The 20,297-nt window shown below is 33.5% G+C and overlaps 1 protein-coding gene across 1 annotated transcript in view; it reads left to right on the top strand.

Moving 5' to 3' along the window:
* The window catches only part of LOC136040893 (fibrillin-1-like), a 174,002-nt gene that overhangs the window by 40,410 nt on the left and 113,295 nt on the right, over nt 1-20,297 (top strand). Inside the window, exon 4 of the mRNA XM_065725307.1 lies at nt 4,103-4,657. Within this exon, the coding sequence (XP_065581379.1) occupies nt 4,103-4,657 (555 nt within the window). The remainder of the gene's footprint in view (nt 1-4,102; nt 4,658-20,297) is intronic.

Genomic DNA, 20,297 nt, shown 5'->3' with positions numbered 1-20,297 from the left:
AAGTTAAAAATGCCTCATTTTTTCTAATTTTCCAAATTAACCGTCCCCCACTTCCCCCCCCCCCCCCCCCGCAGACGGTCGAATCGGAGAAAAGACAATTTCTAATTTAATCTGGCTTAGTCCCTGATACACCTGCCAAATTTCCTCGTCCTAGCTTATCTTGAAGTGCCTAAACTAGCGACATCGGGGCCGACAGACAGACAGGCCAACAGAATTTGCGATCGCTCTATGTCACTTGGTTAATACAAAATGCCATTAAAACAGCAAGAGAAAAAAGTGCATAGCCAAGTTCAACTTCCCCCACGCTATGCCTGAATATTTTAAATTAATAATCTATGTTGTTACTTAGTTATTTTTGATAGACTCATTTAACAATCGAAAGACGGAGAGATAGGGAGGGGAAAAAAGAAAGAGGAGGAAAAGAGATAAAATGATAGAAAGAGAGGAAAAGAGAGAGAGGAAAGAGAGATTCATTAAAACAAGAAAACACAAAAACAGAATAACAACAAGAGAAAAAAATTGCATAGCCAAGTTCAACTTCCCCCACACCATTCCTGAATATTTAAAATTAGTACTCAATGTTGTTTGTGAGTTATTTTTGATGGACTCGTTTAACAACTGAAAGACGGAGAGATAGAGAGAGAGAGAGAGAGAAAGAGAGAGAGAGAGAGAGAGAGAGAGAGAAAGAGAGAGAGAGAGAAAAAAAAGAAAGAGGAGGAAAAGAGATAAAATGATAGAAAGAGAGGAAAAGAGACAGAGGAAAAAGAGATTCATTAAAACAACAAAACACAAAAACAGAATAACAACAAGAGAAAAAAAAGTAAATAGCAAAGTTCAACTTTCCCCGCACCGTGCCTCAACCTTTCAACTTAATTTTCTATGCCGTTCCTGAGATATTTTTGATCGACTTTTTTGACAACCGAAAAAGAGAGAGAGATGGAGAAAGAGAAAGAGAGAGAGAGAGATGGGAGAGAGGAGAGAAAGATATTTATTTAAAGAACAAAAACAGAATAACAGCAAGAGGAAAAGAAAAGTAAATAGTAAAGTTCAACTTTCCCCACACCATGCCTGAATATTTCAACTTAATATTCTATGCTGTTCCTAAGATATTTTTGATAGACTCTTTTGACAACCGGATTCCATATAGTGTTCGTATTCGTATACTATATGCTTATTCTGTGTAGTAGTAATAGTCTTTGTAGCAGTAATAATTGTAGGAGTAGTAGTAGCAGGAGTAGTAGTAAAAGTAGTGGTAGCAGTAATAGTAGCAGCAGTAATTTTAGTAGTGGTAGTAGAAGTAGAATTACTAACAGTAATTGCAGTATGCACAGAATAATTTTGATCAATTGAATATCCTCTTCATCATGGGCAAAAGATTAACATCCTAATTTAATAGCTTAAGCCATTTTAGAAACATTGCTGAAACGCCATTTTGATAACTTGTCTAGACAAGATGTGTTTTAATTTAGTTCAACACTTCCCTTACCATTCCCTGAAAGCTTTAACTTAATACCTTTAGTCTTTTTAGAAATTCAACCTAAAAAAAAATTATCATCTTTCCCGCAAAAAAATCCAAATGGCATTTTGCATAACTTACAGTCCCTGCCTGAAGGGCTCTGTAGGTCATGTCATTTGTAGAGGTATAGCTATTGGACTTTCAAGTATTCTAAATAAAAAGGATGTCAATATAATCAGTCTTTATCAGGTTTCTTGGGCTGAATAGTAGCAAAGGAAGTGTGGGAGGGGTCTGGCTACCTTCTAATCACTTTTCAATCTTTGAGAGGGCACTTGAACTTTCAATTTCCGACCGAATGAGTCCCCTCCAAAATTTTTGCGACAACTCCTTCCGTTTCCATATGAAGTGACTTGGTAGGAAAAAAAAATCTAACATAGAGCCCATTTTGCTCTTTACAGGCAGCACTATTGTGCTGCTTGTAATAACTTCATAGATAAAGTATAGTATAGCATGTTATAGTATAATATAGCACAGTGTAGGTTAGCACATTATAGTATAGTATAGCATAGTAGAGTATAATGTAGTAGTATATTTCACACAGTATATTTCACCCATGTATAGTAAATTTTCCATACCAAACTGAAACTCCTCTTTCTCCCCATTCCCACCTCACCAAAAAAACAAAACCGTTGATTTCCTAACATTAACTACTAACTTTTTCTCTCATTAAGCATTAAAGTTTTTCTCTAAGATGTCCAAAAGCCTCTGTGGACTCGGCCTCGTTTTGTAAAATACTCTCCCTGTGTGCGCAAAACCCCCCTAATAAGGTAAGATTAATGCCAGAATTGCCTCTCATTCAATTCGACTATCTGTCCTGGCTTTTTCTACAATTAGCCATTACTTGAAGCCCAAAAATTATTCTTTTTTGATTCAAACAGGACAATCCAACAAGACAATGCTGTTAGCCAGCATTAGAGAAAAAATGGCATCAAATTAAGCTGGTAGAATTGGTGCTAATAGTGTTACTGGCTTTCATATAAAGTAAATATACCACTCGACGCCTTTTTTATGCTCTTTACAAATATAATAATCGCTTCTACCGCAAATTCAGATTGAAGTACTTTTTGACCTCCTAAAGCTCTTTTTGGCCTCTTAAAAATGACCTATATATGGGGTCATTTCATATCTGTAATAGTTTAGAAACAAATTTGGGCTATATATTTGCACATCAGGGGGTGGGGGTAAATCATAGTATATATAAAATACCTAAAATAACCTCTTTTTTTATGTGTTTGTGCACATCGAATTTTGATGAGAAGAGAGATCACCAGTGCAACAGCACCAAAAAAAAGAAAAAAAACAGCAATGGTTAGTTTATGTATTTAATATATGCTATGCTTTACCCCCACCCCCCTGATGTGCAAATATATAGCCAAAATTTGTTTCTAAACTATTACAGGTTTGTAATGACCCCTTATATAGGTCATTTTTAAGAGGTCAAAAAGTGCTTAAATCTGAATTTGCGGTAAAAGCGATTATTACATTTGTAAAGAGCATAAAAAAGGCATCGAGTGGTATATTTACTTTATATGAAAGCCAGTAATACTATTAGCACTAATTTTACCATTAAGCTTTACCACTAGTTCCTGGTAGTGCTTAAACTTATCCTTTAAATAAATAAGATACCGTGACAACAATCTTGGGGAAACTGTGCAGCTTTACCTTACTCCAAGTCTACTAACCACAACTCCAGAGGAAGATTTTCCACTCCTTACTACCATCTTAACGAACAAATAAATATAAACTAATATATCTACTAAACGTCTCGGAAGGGCAATATCCTACAAACTCTTTATAAATAAATACCTTCTAACCTCATCAACACTAAAATTATTCCATGATTTGCACTAAAGCGGTTTTTCTTTTCTTTGTGTGATCGTGCACAACCTATGGTCTTAAAATATCGCAATGGTTCATTGAAACAGAAATAAAATTACCTAATACCCTCTCTCAAATAATGAAATAGATCTTGCAATAGCAAAACACAATTTTCGAATTTTCCTGTGCTTTGTACCGTCAGTTTTTGCTCAGATACAGCAAAAATGCTAGTGAATACACAACCAATCAATTTCTATGACCTTACTTCGTTAAATGAAATTCATATCCGCTCATAGGGAAAACCAAAGAAACTTTTATTTTAGCACAGTTAGCACGCCTTTTTCTCCTTATACCCTTACTTTTGGATAGTTCTCGACTAATTTACTCTCTACTTGGTGGCATTTAGCCTTGTTTGGCCAAAATTGTTGTTTGGTAATGAAAATGGGTACTTGTTAAAGCACGATCCCTTTGGTGACTCGAAGGTACTAAAACCTTGTAACGTCGATTCAAATGGTCCTTGTATTAATGTTTTCAACCACCCTTTGGCCAAAAATGAATTTACTTGTGACTTTTTATGAACCCGCTGAAATATCCTGTTATATATTATTTTTACTGTAAATCTTCATTTCACCAAAGCTGCTATCAGCAATCAAATTATGAGGAAACGCTGCATAACGGGTTTCAAACTTCATCCTGCTGATGTTTGGGATAAAATTAAACAGATAGAAGATCTACCATCAATATATTAATTATGCTCTTGATTTTCAGATAGTACAACTACGACATACGAAGGATCTACAGTTACTTCATCTAGTTCACAATCATTCTCAACTTCTGATACATCTATTACGTCCGAAATGACAGAAGAAACTACAGAATATTCCTCAAGTGAAAAATCATCTACAATAACATCTACGACAGAAGAGAATACTCCCAGCCAATCTCTTACATCAACTTCCATGAGCACAGAAATTACTACTCCGACAACCACAGCAAATACCAGTGAAGATAGTACAACTATGGCAAACAATGGATCTACAGTTACTTCATCTATTTCACAATCATCGTCAACTTCTGAGGCATTTATTACGTCCGAAATGACAGAAGAAACTACAGAATATTCTTCTAGTGAAAAATCATCTACGATATCCGTTACGTCAGAATCATTCCCACCTACTGGACATACAACAGCAGAAACTACAACTACTGGACCACTAACTTGTGCTGAATGCTCAGAATTCGCTTCTTGTAATCCTGCCTTAAGATTTAACATTACATGTAATTGTCTACCTGGTTTTACTGGTGATGGGATCATTTGTGAAGGTATGTTATACTATATTTTTCTGTGAAAGTTTTGCTAAGACGTAAAATAGTTTTATAAATTGATTCTTAACTAGCACCAGCACCTAGTTGGTGGGGGCACTTCGCGCCCCAAGCCCCCCCCCCGCGCGCATAAGTCGTTACACGCCATATTAGTTACGCACAATTGTAGTTGTGTCCCTGTGTCCCACCTGTGAATATATATATATATATATATATATATATATATATATATATATATATATATATATATATATATATATATATATATATATATATATATATATATATATATATATATATATATATATATATATATATATCTATATATATAAAAATAAGTTGTCTGTGGATGGATGGATGGATGTGTCAGGTGACGTCACCTGAAAAAACTGGATCAGGTGACGTCAAAACTGAAAAAACTAAAAAAAGGCAAAAACTACAAAAAAAACTAAAAACTAATAAAAAAAATAAAAAAGCTAAAAAACTAAAAAAACTATAAAGGTAAAAACCAATAAAAAACTAAAAAAAAAACTGAAAAAACTAAAAAAAGGCAAAAACTACAAAAAAAACTAAAAACTAATAAAAAAAGTAAAAAAGCTAAAAAACTAAAAAAACTAAAAAAACTAAAAAAAGGTAAAAAACTAAAAAAAATAAAAAATAAAAAAAACTAAAAAAAGGAAAAAACTGAAAAATAAGCTAAAATAAAGGTAAAAACCAATAAAAAACTAAAAAGAAAAAAAGGAAAAAACTAATAAATGACGACACTCAAAGAGAAAGCGACCAGGACAAAAGGAATGTTCGATTAGCAATCAACAAAGCACCGGGACACAGGGAGTATAAATGACGACCAGGACATAAGTAAAAAAAAAAAACTATCTATATATATAAAAATAAGTTGTCTGTGGATCTGTGGATCGTGGATCAGGTGACGTCACCTGAAAAAACTGGATCAGGTGACGTCAAAACTGAAAAAACTAAAAGAAGGCAAAAACTACAAAAAAAACTAAAAACTAATAAAAAAAATAAAAAAGCTAAAAAACTAAAAAAACTAAAAAAAGGCAAAAACTACAAAAAAAACTAAAAACTAATAAAAAAGCTAAAAAACTAAAAAAACTAAAAAAAAGGCAAAAACTACAAAAAAACTAAAAACTAATAAAAAAAATAAAAAAGCTAAAAAACTAAAAAAACTAAAAAAACTAAAAAAAGGTAAAAAACTAAAAAAACTAAAAACTAAAAAAAAAACTAAAAAAGGTAAAAACTAAAAGAACTAAAAAAGAAAAAAATAAATGACGACACTCAAAGAGAAAGCGACCAGGACAAAAGGAATGTTCGATTAGCAATCAACAAAGCACCGGGACACAGGGAGTATAAATGACGACCAGGACACAAGTAAAAAAAAAAATTAACAAAACTAAAAAGAAGGTAAAAACTACAAAAAAACTAAAAAGAAAAAAAAACTAAAAACTAATAAAAAAACTAAAATAAAAAAAAAATTAACAAAACTAAAAATAAGGTAAAAACTACAAAAAAACTAAAAAGAAAAAAAAACTAAAAACTAATAAAAAAACTAAAAAATCTAAAAATCTAAATAAACTAAAAAAGAAAAAAAAAAGGAAAAAAATAAAGGAGAAAAACAAAACTAAAAAACGAATGTATATACAGACCGGTACACCGGGATACAAATGACGACCGGGACACAGGGAATATAAATAACGACCGGGACACAGGGACACAACTACAACGGGGACACCGGGGGAAACAGGGGGATGTAAATGACGACCGGGACACCGGGACAGGGAATGGTCGATTAGCAATCACCATCAACAAAGCTCAAGGGCAATCATTAGAATCATGAGGTATAGATCTGAATACAGATTGTTTTCCCATGGACCATTATATGTTGCATGTTCAAGAGTCGGTAAACCTGACAATCTATTTATATGCAAAGACAATGGGACAGCAAAGAATGTTGTATATTCGCAAGTTTTACGTAGTTAAAACCATATATATATATATATATCTATATTCACAGGTGGGACATAGGGACACAACTACAATGGCGCGTAACTATTATGGCGCGTAACGACTTACGCGCGCGGGGGGGCTTGGGGGGGGCGCGAAGCGCCCCCACCAACTAGGTGTTGGGGTGGCGCGAAGCGCCACCCCAACAGCTAGTATATATATATATATATATATATATATATATATATATATATATATATATATATATATATATATATATATATATATATATATATATATATATATATATATATATATATATATATATATATATATATATATATATATATATATATATATATATATATATATATATATATATATATTATACTACGTAAAACTTGCTAATATACAACATTCTTTGTTGTCCCATTGTCTGTCCATGTAAATAGATTGTCAGGTTTATCAACTCTTGAACATGCAACATAATAATTGTCCATGGGAAAACAATCCGTATTCAGATGTATACCGCATTTTTCTAACGATTTCCCTTGAGCTTTGTTGATGGTGATTGCTAATCGAACATTCCCTGTGTCCCCGTCGTCATTTATATATTCCCCTGTGCCCCCGGAGTCCCCGTTGTAGTTGTGTCCCTGTGTCCTGGTCGTCATTTATATTCCCTGTGTCCCGGTCGTCATTTGTGTCCCGGTGTCCCGGTCTGTAGTGTCATCTTATAATGACGTCATATACAAAGCCTTATATACTTATAATGACGTCAAATGCAAACCCACAAACAAACAAACATGCATATATACAACTTATTTATATATATATATATATATATATATATATATATATATATATATATATATATATATATATATATATATATATATAGATACAGTTTCTTTTTTAGTTTTTTTTCTTTTTTTAGTTTTTTCTTTTCTTAGTTTTTCTTTTTTTTAGTTTCTTCTTTTTATTGATTTGTTTTCTTCGATTTGTCAATGTTCATTCTAACATTGACACTTTGAAACATCTTTACGTGCCAAGCATGCTAAAGCTTCAACAAATTATAAAAAACCTGAAAAGTTTGGGTATCTGTTTTAAGGTTTTCGAATTACTTTAATCTATTGTCAAAATATATTGAAATATTTGTGCAATTCCCAGTTTTTTTTTAGTTTTTTCTATTCTTTTTAGTTTTTTAGCTTTTTTTAGTTTTTTTTAGTTTTTTCTTTTTAGTTTTTTTTAGTTTTTTACTTTTTTTCTTTTTTCAGTTTTCTTTTTCTTTTTTATTTTTCAGCGTCACTATGAAATACATATTGCCAAACTTTTGTTTTTTCAACTAAAATCTGGTAGGCATTGATGACCTTATCCAAGTCAAAATCCCAAACCCAATCATCATCGCTATCATTTTCAGTTTTGATACGTTTTGACTCTCGCTGTCCAGGTGGATTTTCATCTAACTGCGCGGTTTTGCGTTTTTTAGCCGTAAGCCTTTTGGCATTAACCCTTTGAGCAGATTCCTCGGCTGTTTCTTCTGCCATTGTAGGATTTATACTAAAATTTCTCTTTGAATTAACTATTTGAGCATATACCTCGGCTGTTTCTTCTGTCATTTTAAGATCTATACTAAAAATTCCTCTTCACGTGCCAAGCTTGCTAAAGCTCAACAATTTATAATAAACCTCAAAATTAAGTATCTGTTTTAAGGTTTTCGAATTACTTTAATCTATTGTCAAAATATTTCGAAATATTTATGCAATTCCCAGTTTTTTCATTTTAGTTTGTTTTCTTTTTCTTCTTTATTTTTCAGACGTCATATGCATGCCCTCAGTGTAACAGACATAACACACAGACAACTTATTTATATATATATAGATTGCCTTGATATATCCACTTTTTAACTGTTTGTATAAGTGTTCCACTTGTCTTACTCCGATTAGATATTTATTAAATTTATGGAGTATTTAAAATCAAACTAAATCAATCACCAACACAAAAAAACACCTTTCAGAAATCAATTATAACTTAGTTTTAAACTTAAATCTGATAAGAATTAATTTCAACTCACCAGTTCGATTTCACATGATTTTTCTTAAAAAATTCTTTTCTTTCATATCTATAGAAAGACCGGAGACTTTTGCTCCCAATCAGACATATTAGTAAATATTCACCTACTAACGTCACTCAATTTTTTTCGCTTTTCAAAATTAAAGATGGTCTGTCAAAACTTAGCTTCCTGAATTTATTCTTGATTTATTTTTCTTTTATTGTCTTGAATTTAAATAATTTACAGAATATATTTTATGCCATTAAGTCTCCAAAAATTTACGACCCATAGCCTGGAAGCTAAAAAAAAGAATATTGGACATCTAGAAATACTTAATTCAATTCAACGAGTTTTGAGTGGGTCTCCACAGCTATTTTACTTCTAAATAAAAAGTTGTTAGATGGTATTTTCTTCTAGCCATGAAAATACTCCATAAGTAAATTTGTTTTGTTTTGTTAATATTAATTTAAACGATATTTCTTTCTGTCACCCACGGTTCGATTCATAAGGCTGTGGTTTTACTCAAAAATTGTCATATTCTATTTTTTCTTTTTTTCTAATATATTCTCCAGCCACACATGTCTATATTATGCGATAAAATTGGCAATTATTTTTCTTTGTTGTTTTCCTAAGAAACAGGGATATGCAAAGACATCAAATTCTTGTTTTATTTTTTTAAGTTTTTTAATTTACTTCCTGAGACTTAATTCTATTAATATTTTTCTTTAGAATAGCCTACAAAAAACTTAAATTTTAAAGAAACCAGCGAGAATCCCTTTTTTGATTTTTAATTTAATAAGGAAATGGCTTATGCAAAACATACGGATTCCGTTGGGCCACCCCCTTCCTTTAAGCTTTAATTCGTTAGTTTGGCCTTCGTAATTTTAGTGTTCTAAGTACAAGTTTTTTTAATCTCTTAAGGAGCTGGCTGAATTTTTTAAAATTAGACTAACAATACAATCTTGACCGGAGGCTTTTAAAGAATGCATAATATTAATCCCTTCATTTCTTTTTTCTTGCGTGATGGCAATATTATCGTTGTCGCTTGGACATCTGTAGCTACATTCCTTAAATTTATGTGAAATTGGGTGTCGCTACTGACATCTTCTTTGCCAAAACACTTCTGTAAAAGTGTTTCGCCTGCTGCTCTTTAGTGATATGAATAGGTCTAATTGGAGATTTACTAGACTTTATTATTTCATGAACAGTATTCCATGGGTCTGACGTTCTTCTTTTCTCAATAAAATTCTTACAGTCATCCTATCATTGCTTTTAAAATTGATTTTTATATAACTTTAATACAATCTTTTATGTATGATTTCATATAACTTGTTTCTTGCATACCTCATGTTCTCGTCACTTTCTTATCATCTCAATATCCTATGAATTCGTAAGGCATGTCTATTAGCTTTTCATTCGCTGATGAATCTTGATTCCGCTATCTTACATTTTTATTTTAGTAGGGACCATGTTTGTTTTCGGTGTTGATTCTAATGTTGCTTCTTTTATTAAATTAGTAAAATTATCTAAAGCTAAATCAATTTCCTTTTTAGTAAAAAGTAGTACAGTATCCATTCAAAAGAACTGAGCCAAAATCCCAATTTGCCTTGTTTAGTGAGGAAGAATTAGCGACAGTACTAAAGGATTAAAAAATAATAAGGCTACAAATGCTGATAGTGTGATAAATGAGTTTCTTAAATATGGTGGCTCCGGGGTTATGAATAAGCTACTGAAGATTATGAGCATGGTTTTTGAAAAAGCAGAAGTACCTAATGATTTTAGGAAAACCTTAATTAAACCACCGTATAAGAAAGGTGACAAGAGTAAATGTCGCCTTGTTTAGCCTTGTTTAGTGAGGAAGAATTAGCAACAGTACTAAAGGATTAAAAAATAATAAGGCTACAGATGCTGATAGTGTGATAAATGAGTTTCTTAAATATGGTGGCTCTGGGGTTTGGAATAAGCTACTGAAGACTATGAGCATGGTTTTTGAAAAAGGAGAAGTACCTAATGATTTTAGGAAAACCTTAATTAAACCACTGTATAAGAAAGGTGACAAGAGTAAATGTCGTAAATATCAAGGTATTTATCCGGTTTCTGTAGGTAGAAAATTACTGAGTAATATGATACTTTTTAGACTGAGAGATGCTGTAGACAAATTTTTCAGGGAAGAACAGTGCGGTTTTAGAAAAGGTAGAGGATGTGTCGACCAAGTTTTCACTCTTAGGTTAATAATTGAGAAGTCCCTTCGTTGTCAAACGCCTTTGGTCCTCAGTTTTAGCGATTGTGAGCAAGCTTTCGATTCTGTTGACAGAAGAGCGTTAGCAAAGGTCATATCCTTATATGGTATACCAGAAAAATACATCAAAGTGATTTGTGCTATGTACGAGAATAATACTGCTGTGGTTAAGGTATGAAATGAGGTTAGCAACTGGTTTCGTAGTAAATCAGGAGTTAAGCAGGGTTGTGTTCTATCCCCCTTTATATGGATCATTTTGATGGACTTCGTCTTAAGGAGCACAGGAAAGGTAATTGGAGACCATGGAATCAAATGGGGAGGAAAAACACTCCTGGACCTAGATTATGCTGATGATTTAAGCATATTAGATGAAAGTGTGACCAAAATGAATGAATTTTTAGAGGTTTTGCGAGTTCAGGGTGCTAGAATAGGCTTGAAAATTCATGTGAAGAAGACTAAGTCACTAAGGCTAGGAATAAGTGAAGATGAAAAGGTGACGATGGGTAACGAAAAGATTGATCAGGTTGGCAGCTTCACTTACCTTGGTAGTATTATTAGTAAAGACGGTGGGAGCAGTGAAGATGTTAAAAGTAGAATAGCTAAGGCTCAGGGTGTTTTTTCACAGTTAAAAAAAAGTTTGGAAGAATAAAAAGATAAGTCTGCAAAACGAGATTAGACTATTGGAAGCTACAGTGATGACAGGGGTCAAATATGGCTCTGAAGCATGGGCGCTCCGAAAAGCAGATGAGAATTTACTAGATGTTTTCCAGAGAAATTGCCAACGGATTGTTCTGGGTACCCGGCTGACTGGGCATATTTCAATCAGTAGGCTGTTCGAAAAATGTGGTTCAATCCCACTTTCTAGGGCTATAATGAAAGAAAAGTTGAGATGGCTAGGCCACGTTCTGCGGATGAAGGAAAACTGATTGCCACAGATTGTCCTTTTTGGCCAACCGTCTGGAGCTACACGGAAAGCAGGTCGTCCTTGTCTGGATTGGGAGGATGTCATAAATAAAGATTTAAAGGAAATAGGAACTTCCTGGGAGGTTGTTGAATATATTAGGTTGTAGGAGGAGCGTGCGTAGCTGTGTCAGGTGATTTGTGTGAAGGTAATTTGTTTCTTTATTCTTATCATTCTTCGTTTAATGTATCTCTTGACGTTTCATGGAAATTAAATAAAAAATGGAAGCAAGTTATTTCTACTGAAACTAAGGAGAAACATTAAAACTTAGAACCAACAGAAATAGAACCAAAATCAGTACCTCGGTCTTTACGCTAAAGTTCGAATTTCATCCCTTTTTTTAAGAATGATTCCTAAATCACATAGCCTTTTTAATTAGAATAGCTCTTTTAAAAGTTTTTTTTTAACTTTTGAGCAGCGAGCAAGGTATTGAAGAGGGGGCAACCCCCTCATATGCACAATAATTTATGTTTGTTTAACTTTTAATGTTGCTCCTAACTTTCAGATGAAAAAACTTCTTTTTTTTAAATTTTTGATCGTTTTTTTAAAGATCAGAAATTCCCATGAAGGGCTCAACCTTCATGGAAAATTCCATTCCCCAATGAAAAATTCTTCGCGGAAAAATCTTCGCACGTAATCCCCCCCCCACCAGAAGATTCTCCCCTGAAGACGTATGTATACTTCTTAATAGCCAATAGTGTATGTAAACAATTGGCAATGCTCAGAATCTGCAGCCCTTCCCCCGGGGACTTTGTGGGGAGGGGCTAAGCCATCCTCAAGGACATAGTTTTTAGATTTTTCGACTATGGCAAACTAAATGGCTATCTCAAAGTTTGTATCGGATGACGTTGGGGAAAAAACGAGCCTGGGAAGGGGACTAATTACCCTCCAATATTTTTGGTCATCTAAGAAGGCTACGAGAACTTTTAATTTCCGATCAAATGAGCCCTTTCTTGATTTTCTACGGTCAATAGTTTGATATGATCACCATTGAAAAAAAAAAGCAAATAAACACGCGTCCGTGATTCTTCTTCTGGCAAAAAAAGGCGAAATTCCACATTTTTGTACATAGGAGCTTGAAAACTCTACAGTAAAGTTCTCTGGTATGCTGATGATGGAGTGATTTTTATTGTGTTCAATGTAAGTTCTGGGAGTGTTTCCCCCCTTTTTGGATCAATTTTCTCAGGCTCATTACTTGTAGATTTGATGAATTTTACAAATTTTGAATAAGCATCATTATTCGATTCTTCTTTAAATATTTGCTATATAAATATATAAAATATTTGCTATTGCTATCAAGACTGTTTCTTAGAGTTTCGGTTACTTAGAGACTTCGGTTATCGCATCGCTCCTTACTTACAGTTTATTGCTACGAACTGATTGAAACTTTTTTGTGGAAAAAATATTTTAAATGAATATTGGGAATAGTTAACAAGCTATCAAATAAAAATGCGATGGTTTTTCCGAGGAATTAAGACCAGAGTTTAACACGCGTTAATGCAGTTACTAGTTTCAGAATGGTCTTAATTTTAAATAAAATAAAAATAGCTTGTTTAAGCAATTAAAAATCGACCAGATTCTTGAAAATTAAAAAAAGCTTTGACTTAAGAAAGCGTAGTACTTAAAGTGTAAGTCTCGAAGAAATTTAGTATTAAAATTTCGTCTGCCAATCTGAAGAATCCAATCTTGGAGGGAGGCCACCCCTGCAGGGGCCAAATCTCTTACAAAAGACAGTTTCATAGGAAACTAATTTTAAAAAAAGGCTCCTCGTTGATAGCTGTATCCATAATTAATGTTCAAAAAATCTACTTGAAAGTGTCAAGGAGGAAATTAGAAAAGAAGAAACTTAAAAAAGAGAATAGGAATCTCATACCCCTGCACAACTCTGTTTTTGAAGAAAATAATGAAAAAGCTATTGTCAGTTTTATCACATACTGTAGACATATGCTGTTGCCGATCACTTTAGATAACAAGTAGAAAACTGTAGCGGTTCAAGTTCTTAGTTTTTCGCTGGATCTTCCAGAATAGGCACTTGGGAAGAAAAAACTCAAGAATTAGGCTTGAAGATGCGCATATTCTTAATGAACTACCATGAGGATTTCATTAGAATTAAGAGCATAATTTATCACGTGGACATTGCCATGTCTTAGATTGCCAAAGTATTTCCATTCAAAAAGTAATGCTAAGGATTGTCATTGTTTTTTGGGTATCCTTGCCACCGGGATCTAAATAGGGTTCCCTACTGAGAAAGATGCCGCCTAGACTTGACATGATCTCCTTAGAACTTTTATTCGGTGGTTCTGCTGTGATGATATCAACCTAAAACAGTTGCAAATCTTATTATGCAATGGTATTTAAATCCTTCTGTCTGGTTATTGCCACAAAGGTTGGGTTTGAGATTCAAGGGCATGTCAAACTGACCAAAAGACACTACATTCATTCTACTACTATTTGTGCTGCTGCTATATTACTAAGTTGTTGAACGAAATCAAACAATATGTGTACGCAGGTTTTCATAAGGAAGCATCAGCAATATGTGAGGAACAGTATAGAACATTCAATTGACTCCTTTGCATGTTAAACTAATCAAGAGGCTTAGAATGTTTAGTTGAACTTTCAGTATGCTTCCAGGGGGATGTTAAATGAACGAAAATTAACCATGTGCACACTTCTGCCACTACTACTGCTACGAGAATTTCTTCCCTTGCACAACTCTGTTTCTGATGAAAATAATGAAAAAGCTATTGTCAGTTTTATCATATACTATAGACATATACTGTCGCCAATCACTTTAGATAAAAAGTAGAGAACCGTAGTGGTTCTTGTTCTTAGTTTTTCGCTGGATCTTCCAGAATAGGCACCTGGGAAGAAAAAACAAGTTGGCTTGAAGGAGAGCCTCAATGCACTACCTTGAGGATTCCATTAGAATTAATAGCATAATTTATCATTTGGACATTACCTTGTCTTAGATTGCCAAAATATTCATATTAAAAAGCAATTCTAAGGATTGTTATCGTTTTCTGGATATCTTTCCCACCAAGATCTAATTAAGGTTCCCTACTGAGACAGACACCACCTAGACTTGACAGCATCTCTTTAGAACTTTTATTCGGTGGTTCTGCTCTGCTCCTAGAGCATATATCAATCTAAAACAGTTGTAAATCATCTTAAGCAATGGTCCTCAAATCCTTCTGTCTGGTCATTGACACAAAGGTTGGGTTTGAAATTCCAGGGGATGTCAAACTGATCAAAAGGCACTATATGCATTCTACTACTTCCACTGCTGCTATACTACTAAATTGTTGAAAGAAATCCAAACATTATGTGCACACAGGCTGTCTAAAGAAAGCATCTAAAGAAAGCATGTAAAGAAAGCATCTAAAGAAAGCAGGTTGTCTAAATAAAGCAATATCTGAGGAACGCATAAAGCATTACGTTGACTCCTTTGTTGCATGTTGAAGAGCATATTGAACTAATCAAAAGCCCTAGATTGTTTAGTTGAAACATTCAGGGTGCGTTCAGGGGGATGTTACATTTAAAAATAATTCACCATGAGCACACTATTGCCACTACTACTACTACGACTGTTGCTGTTACTAAGACTAAAGGTATTATGACTTAGGGTATTGAAGAAAAGCATTCAGGGTGTAGCGGAACAGTGAGCTAAATCAAAACCTTCTATTTGCATGCATGTTGTTAACAGGGTGTATAAGCAATTCCTCAAGAACTGCTAATAGTATTTCGTTGATACTTTCAGGGCATGTTGAGGGGGATGTTGAAATAACTAAAAGGCATTATGTGGATAGTTTTTTTTTTCTTTTACTACTGCTACTTTTACTCCAACTATTACTACTATTACTAATAAGATAATTTCTTAAACTATATTGGCTTACCATAACATAAAGAAAGAAAACGAACAAAAATGGTTTTTAAAGGCCAAATAAAAATACTGAAGAAAACACATTTCGAGAGAACAACCGCCTTTCTTCTTCAGTGCAAACAAAATAATATGATTAAGGAAAAAACGAAAACCAAAAATCAACCATAGAAAGTGCAACAAAACCAATGAAAAAAACGCCAAAAATTAAGTAAAATTCAATAAAAGACCGAAAATTAAAGGAAATAAAATCAAATACCTAACAAAACAATAAAGTGAGTTATTCACCAATATCCGCGATTTGCACGAAATCCAAAGAAATATGAACTGCCATTGACTGATACTAACGACCAACTGAGAATAAAAGAAAATTTCATTCACTCAAAGAAACGAAGCAGCAATTGCATAAAAAGGAGAACTAAGTCACCTGATTTCTGATTTTAACTCTTACGTTTCTTTCCGACACCCTATCAGACCTAAGGGGCTGATGATATATTTGATAATGTGAATGGGGGAGTGGTTCAACGTTTATTTCAGGGATTATTAAAGTATCAGCTTCTCTTTTGAGAAAATCAAAATACGACTCATTTATTATTAAATCACATGAATCTCTGTTCAGAGCTAGACCTAAATGTTGGTATTTATAAATTTCAACAGCTTTTCTGTAGTGCTGGACAATAGCTTTGTCATGCGAAACTAGGCTAGCTAGGTGAAATAAAACAGTATTGTCTGGATTATTAAATATGTGCTCTGAGAGGGCAGAGTCAAAATTTTCTGTTTTTTTTTCGCTTTTGAAGGGTGTTATTAATTGAGGTAGAGTGCTGAGTTAATCTATCTCTAAGTCGTTGATCAGTTCTTCCAATGTACCAAAGACAGCAAGAGCAAGGAATTCTGTAGATACCGGAGTTTTTGCCTATCAGAATAGGGTCTTTACCTTGGTAGATTTGGGAACTGATAGTTTTTTGGTTCTATAGTAAGTGAAAATATTATTTCTCCTTAGATTTTTAGAAATGTGGTCTGAAACCCCTTTAACGTACAGGAGACCAAGATAAACTGAATTTTCCTTTTGATTTGTGTTTACTGTGCCACTATCTGATAATTTTTTAATACATTTTACAGCTACAGAATTTATTAAGATAATTTGTTAACCATTCCCAAATAAAATATCGCTAAGGTTGTCACGCTCTGAATCCAGGAAACGTGGAGAACAAACTTGCAATTTTCTGTCAACTACAGAAATGACCAATCCTCTTTTCACAGCAGGTGAATGATTAGAGGAATACCTTAAGTATCGTTCACTAGGTGTCAGTTTTCTATAGACTCCTAACCCGAAACATGTATCATTTCGGTGGACCAAAACATCTAAGAAAGGAAGACGCATTTCTACCTCTAATCCCTGAGTAAATTTAAGTTTTGGATCCAGGAGTTAAACAAGTGAAGGAAAGATTCCAGACATACGTCGCCATGCTCCCTTCAAATACAAGATTACACCTTTAAAACGAACCCAAAAATCTCCGTTTACAAAAACTTTGCAAAACAGCCTTTTCTTCAAGGTTTGCCATTAAGATATTAGCCTCAATTGGTGAAAGTAGGGCCATTGAAATCCCATATTTCTGTCTATAAAATGTCTCTATAATGGAAGTAAAAAGAAGTTCTGTTACACAGGGATGTAAGTTAAAGAAATGTCTGATTCGAAAGTGTAGAATCAAACAGTTCGTGGTAACGAACTGTAGTAAGGAGCGACCCGGCTCAATAGTAACCAAAACTCTAAAAAATTGAATTTTGATTTCAATAGCTACATCAAAAGCATCGCATTTTAATGCTGATTTTAAATATATAAGTTTCATTAAGTTTAGTCTTACCCATCAAAATTTAAAAGCCTGAGAAAATTTGCCTTAATTAAGAAAATAGGGGGAAACACCCCCTAAGAGTCGTAGAATCTTAACAAAAATGAAACCATCAGATTCAGCGTATCAGAGAACCATACTGTATAAGTCTCAAGCTCCTATCTACAAAAATGTGGAATTTTGTATTTTTTGCCAGAAGACAAATCACGGGTGCGTGTTTATTTGTTTGTTTGTTTTTGTTTGTTTTTTTCTTTTTCCCAGGGGTCATCGTATCGACCAAGTGGTCCTAGAATGCCACAAGAGGGCTCATTCTAACGGAAATGAAAAGTTCTACTGCCCTTTTTAAGTGACCAAAAAAATTGGAGGGCATCTAGGCCCCCTCCCACGCTCATTTTTTCCCAATGTCAATGGATCAAAATTTTGAGATAGCCATTTTGTTCAACATAGTCGAAAACCATAATAACTATGTATTTGGGGATGATTTACTCCCCCATAATCCCTGGGGAAGCGGCTGCAAGTTACAAACTTTGACCAGTGTTTACATATAGTAATGGTTATTGGGAAGTGTACAGACGTTTTCAGGGGATTTTATTTTGTTTGGGGGTGGGGCTGAGGGGAGGGGGCTATATTGGAGAATCTTTCCTTGGAGGAATATGTCATGGGGGAAGAAAAATTAAAGGAAAAGGGCGTATGATTTTCTAGCATTACTATAAAAAAACAATGAAAAATAAACATGAAAACGTTTTTTCAAATAAAAGGAAGGAGTAGCATTGAAACTTAAAACGAACAGAGATTATTACGCATATGAGGGGCTCTTAAAATACTTTAGCATAAAGAGCGAGGTATTTAGGAGGATATAAATACCTCGCTCTTTATGCTAAAGTATTTTTAGTAATTTCAACTATTTATTCTACGGCCTTTCTGATTCAGGGGTCATTCTTAAAGAATTAGAACAAAACTTAAGATTTAGAGTAAAGAGCGAGGTATTAAAGAGGATACAAACCCCTCGTATACATAATAAAAATATAAGATTATGAAAGTTTATTACGTAAGTTGCTAATTTATAAGTTACGTATATTTTTTACTAATGAAAACGTTCGTTAAAAATTGAAAGTTCTAGTTGCCTTTTTAAGCAACCGAAAAATTGGAGGGCAACTAGGCCTCCTTCTCCACCCCTTATTTCTCAAAATCGTCTCATCAAAACTAAGAGAAAGCCATTTAGCCAAAAAAAGAATTAATATACAAATTTCATTTTAATAATTTATGTGCGGAGAGCCAAAACCAAACATGCATTAATTCAAAAACGTTCAGAAATTAAATAAAAAAAAAATAATTTTTTAGCTGAAAGTAAGGAGCGACATTAAAACTTAAAACGAACAGAAATTACTCCGTATATAAAATGGGTTGTTCCCTCCGCAATCCCTCGCTCTTTACGCTAAAGTTTGACTCTGCCACAATTCTACTTTTTAAAACAATTAAAAGCGTTAGCGTAAAGAGCGAGGGATTGCGGAGGGAACAGCCCATTTTATATTCGGAGTAATTTCTGTTCGTTTTAAGTTTTAATGTCGCTCCTTACTTTCAGCTAAAAAATTAGTTTTTTTTTTATTTAATTTTCTTATATAGATGGGTTAGAACTGAGTTTATGCTCCAAAATTCTTTCGGCTTTTGAGGATCACAATTGGTATACATTGAATCCGCATCAAAACTACCCATTCTTGTAATTGGTATATCCGAGACTTGCTTTAGCTAGGTAACGAAATAAGCCAAATTTTCAATATAGGATTTTTGAGCCAAAACTAGTGGGTTAAATACAAGAGATAAAAATTTTCCTATTTTTATGTAGGATAATTAAATGAGGATACAATGGGTCGAAATGGATAACCGGGCTTATGAATTTTAGAAATACCATGAGAACGAGGAGACGTGCACCCATGTGGGTAAAACCTTCTGTACAATTTATCTGTGATTTACCTTTTCCTCTTAGATAAGAAAGTTCTTGTCGGACCTCCTTGATAAATTTTTCAAAATTGGAATTGGTAGCTAAGCACTCATATGTTTTTAGAATCATTTAAAATTTATCTGACTTTTTTGTCGTAATCATCTGAATCCAATACAACAACAGTATTGCCTTTATTGACTTTAGTTATAATCCTGGAATGATCCTTACGTAGTGAATGGAAGATTAAGTACTCATTTTTACTAGAAAAAATTCTAAACTTTAATTTTTAATAGAAGGCGAATCCAACAAGTTTTCACCAAAATGTTCTCAAACCTCAGCAATCTCTCCAACCTCCGCACGAGAGTCATGAAGTGCCCCTTTGGTGTTCGCGATAAATTCACTATAAGGTATTTTCAAGGGGCTATAAAAAATTTCGATCCTTTCAATAGAACCTGATTTTGCTCCGTTGTAAGGGGATGGAGCTGATATTTATCACAGCAGGACCAGGAGATAGTTTTGGGACAAAATGTTAACTATTGCAGAATTTTTCAAATTTTAAACGATGGAATTTCTCAAAAACTCTTAGTCTAGAAATCCTAAAATCATGCTGAAAAGAATTTTCAGAAATAGAATAAGTTGGTGAAAATCAGCTTAAAAAAGTGTACATAACATTTCTCAATCAAGCATGAAACTATTCTGATTAAGCTGTAGCGCTATCTTTTGCAATCGCAAATAAAATGATTCAAAATACCAAACCCTAAATGT

Source organism: Artemia franciscana, chromosome 21, assembly GCF_032884065.1.
Source record: "Artemia franciscana chromosome 21, ASM3288406v1, whole genome shotgun sequence".
Classification (NCBI taxonomy): domain Eukaryota; kingdom Metazoa; phylum Arthropoda; class Branchiopoda; order Anostraca; family Artemiidae; genus Artemia; species Artemia franciscana.
Note: the sequence above shows the minus strand (reverse complement) of the source record. Positions and strands in the feature narration are given on the sequence as shown.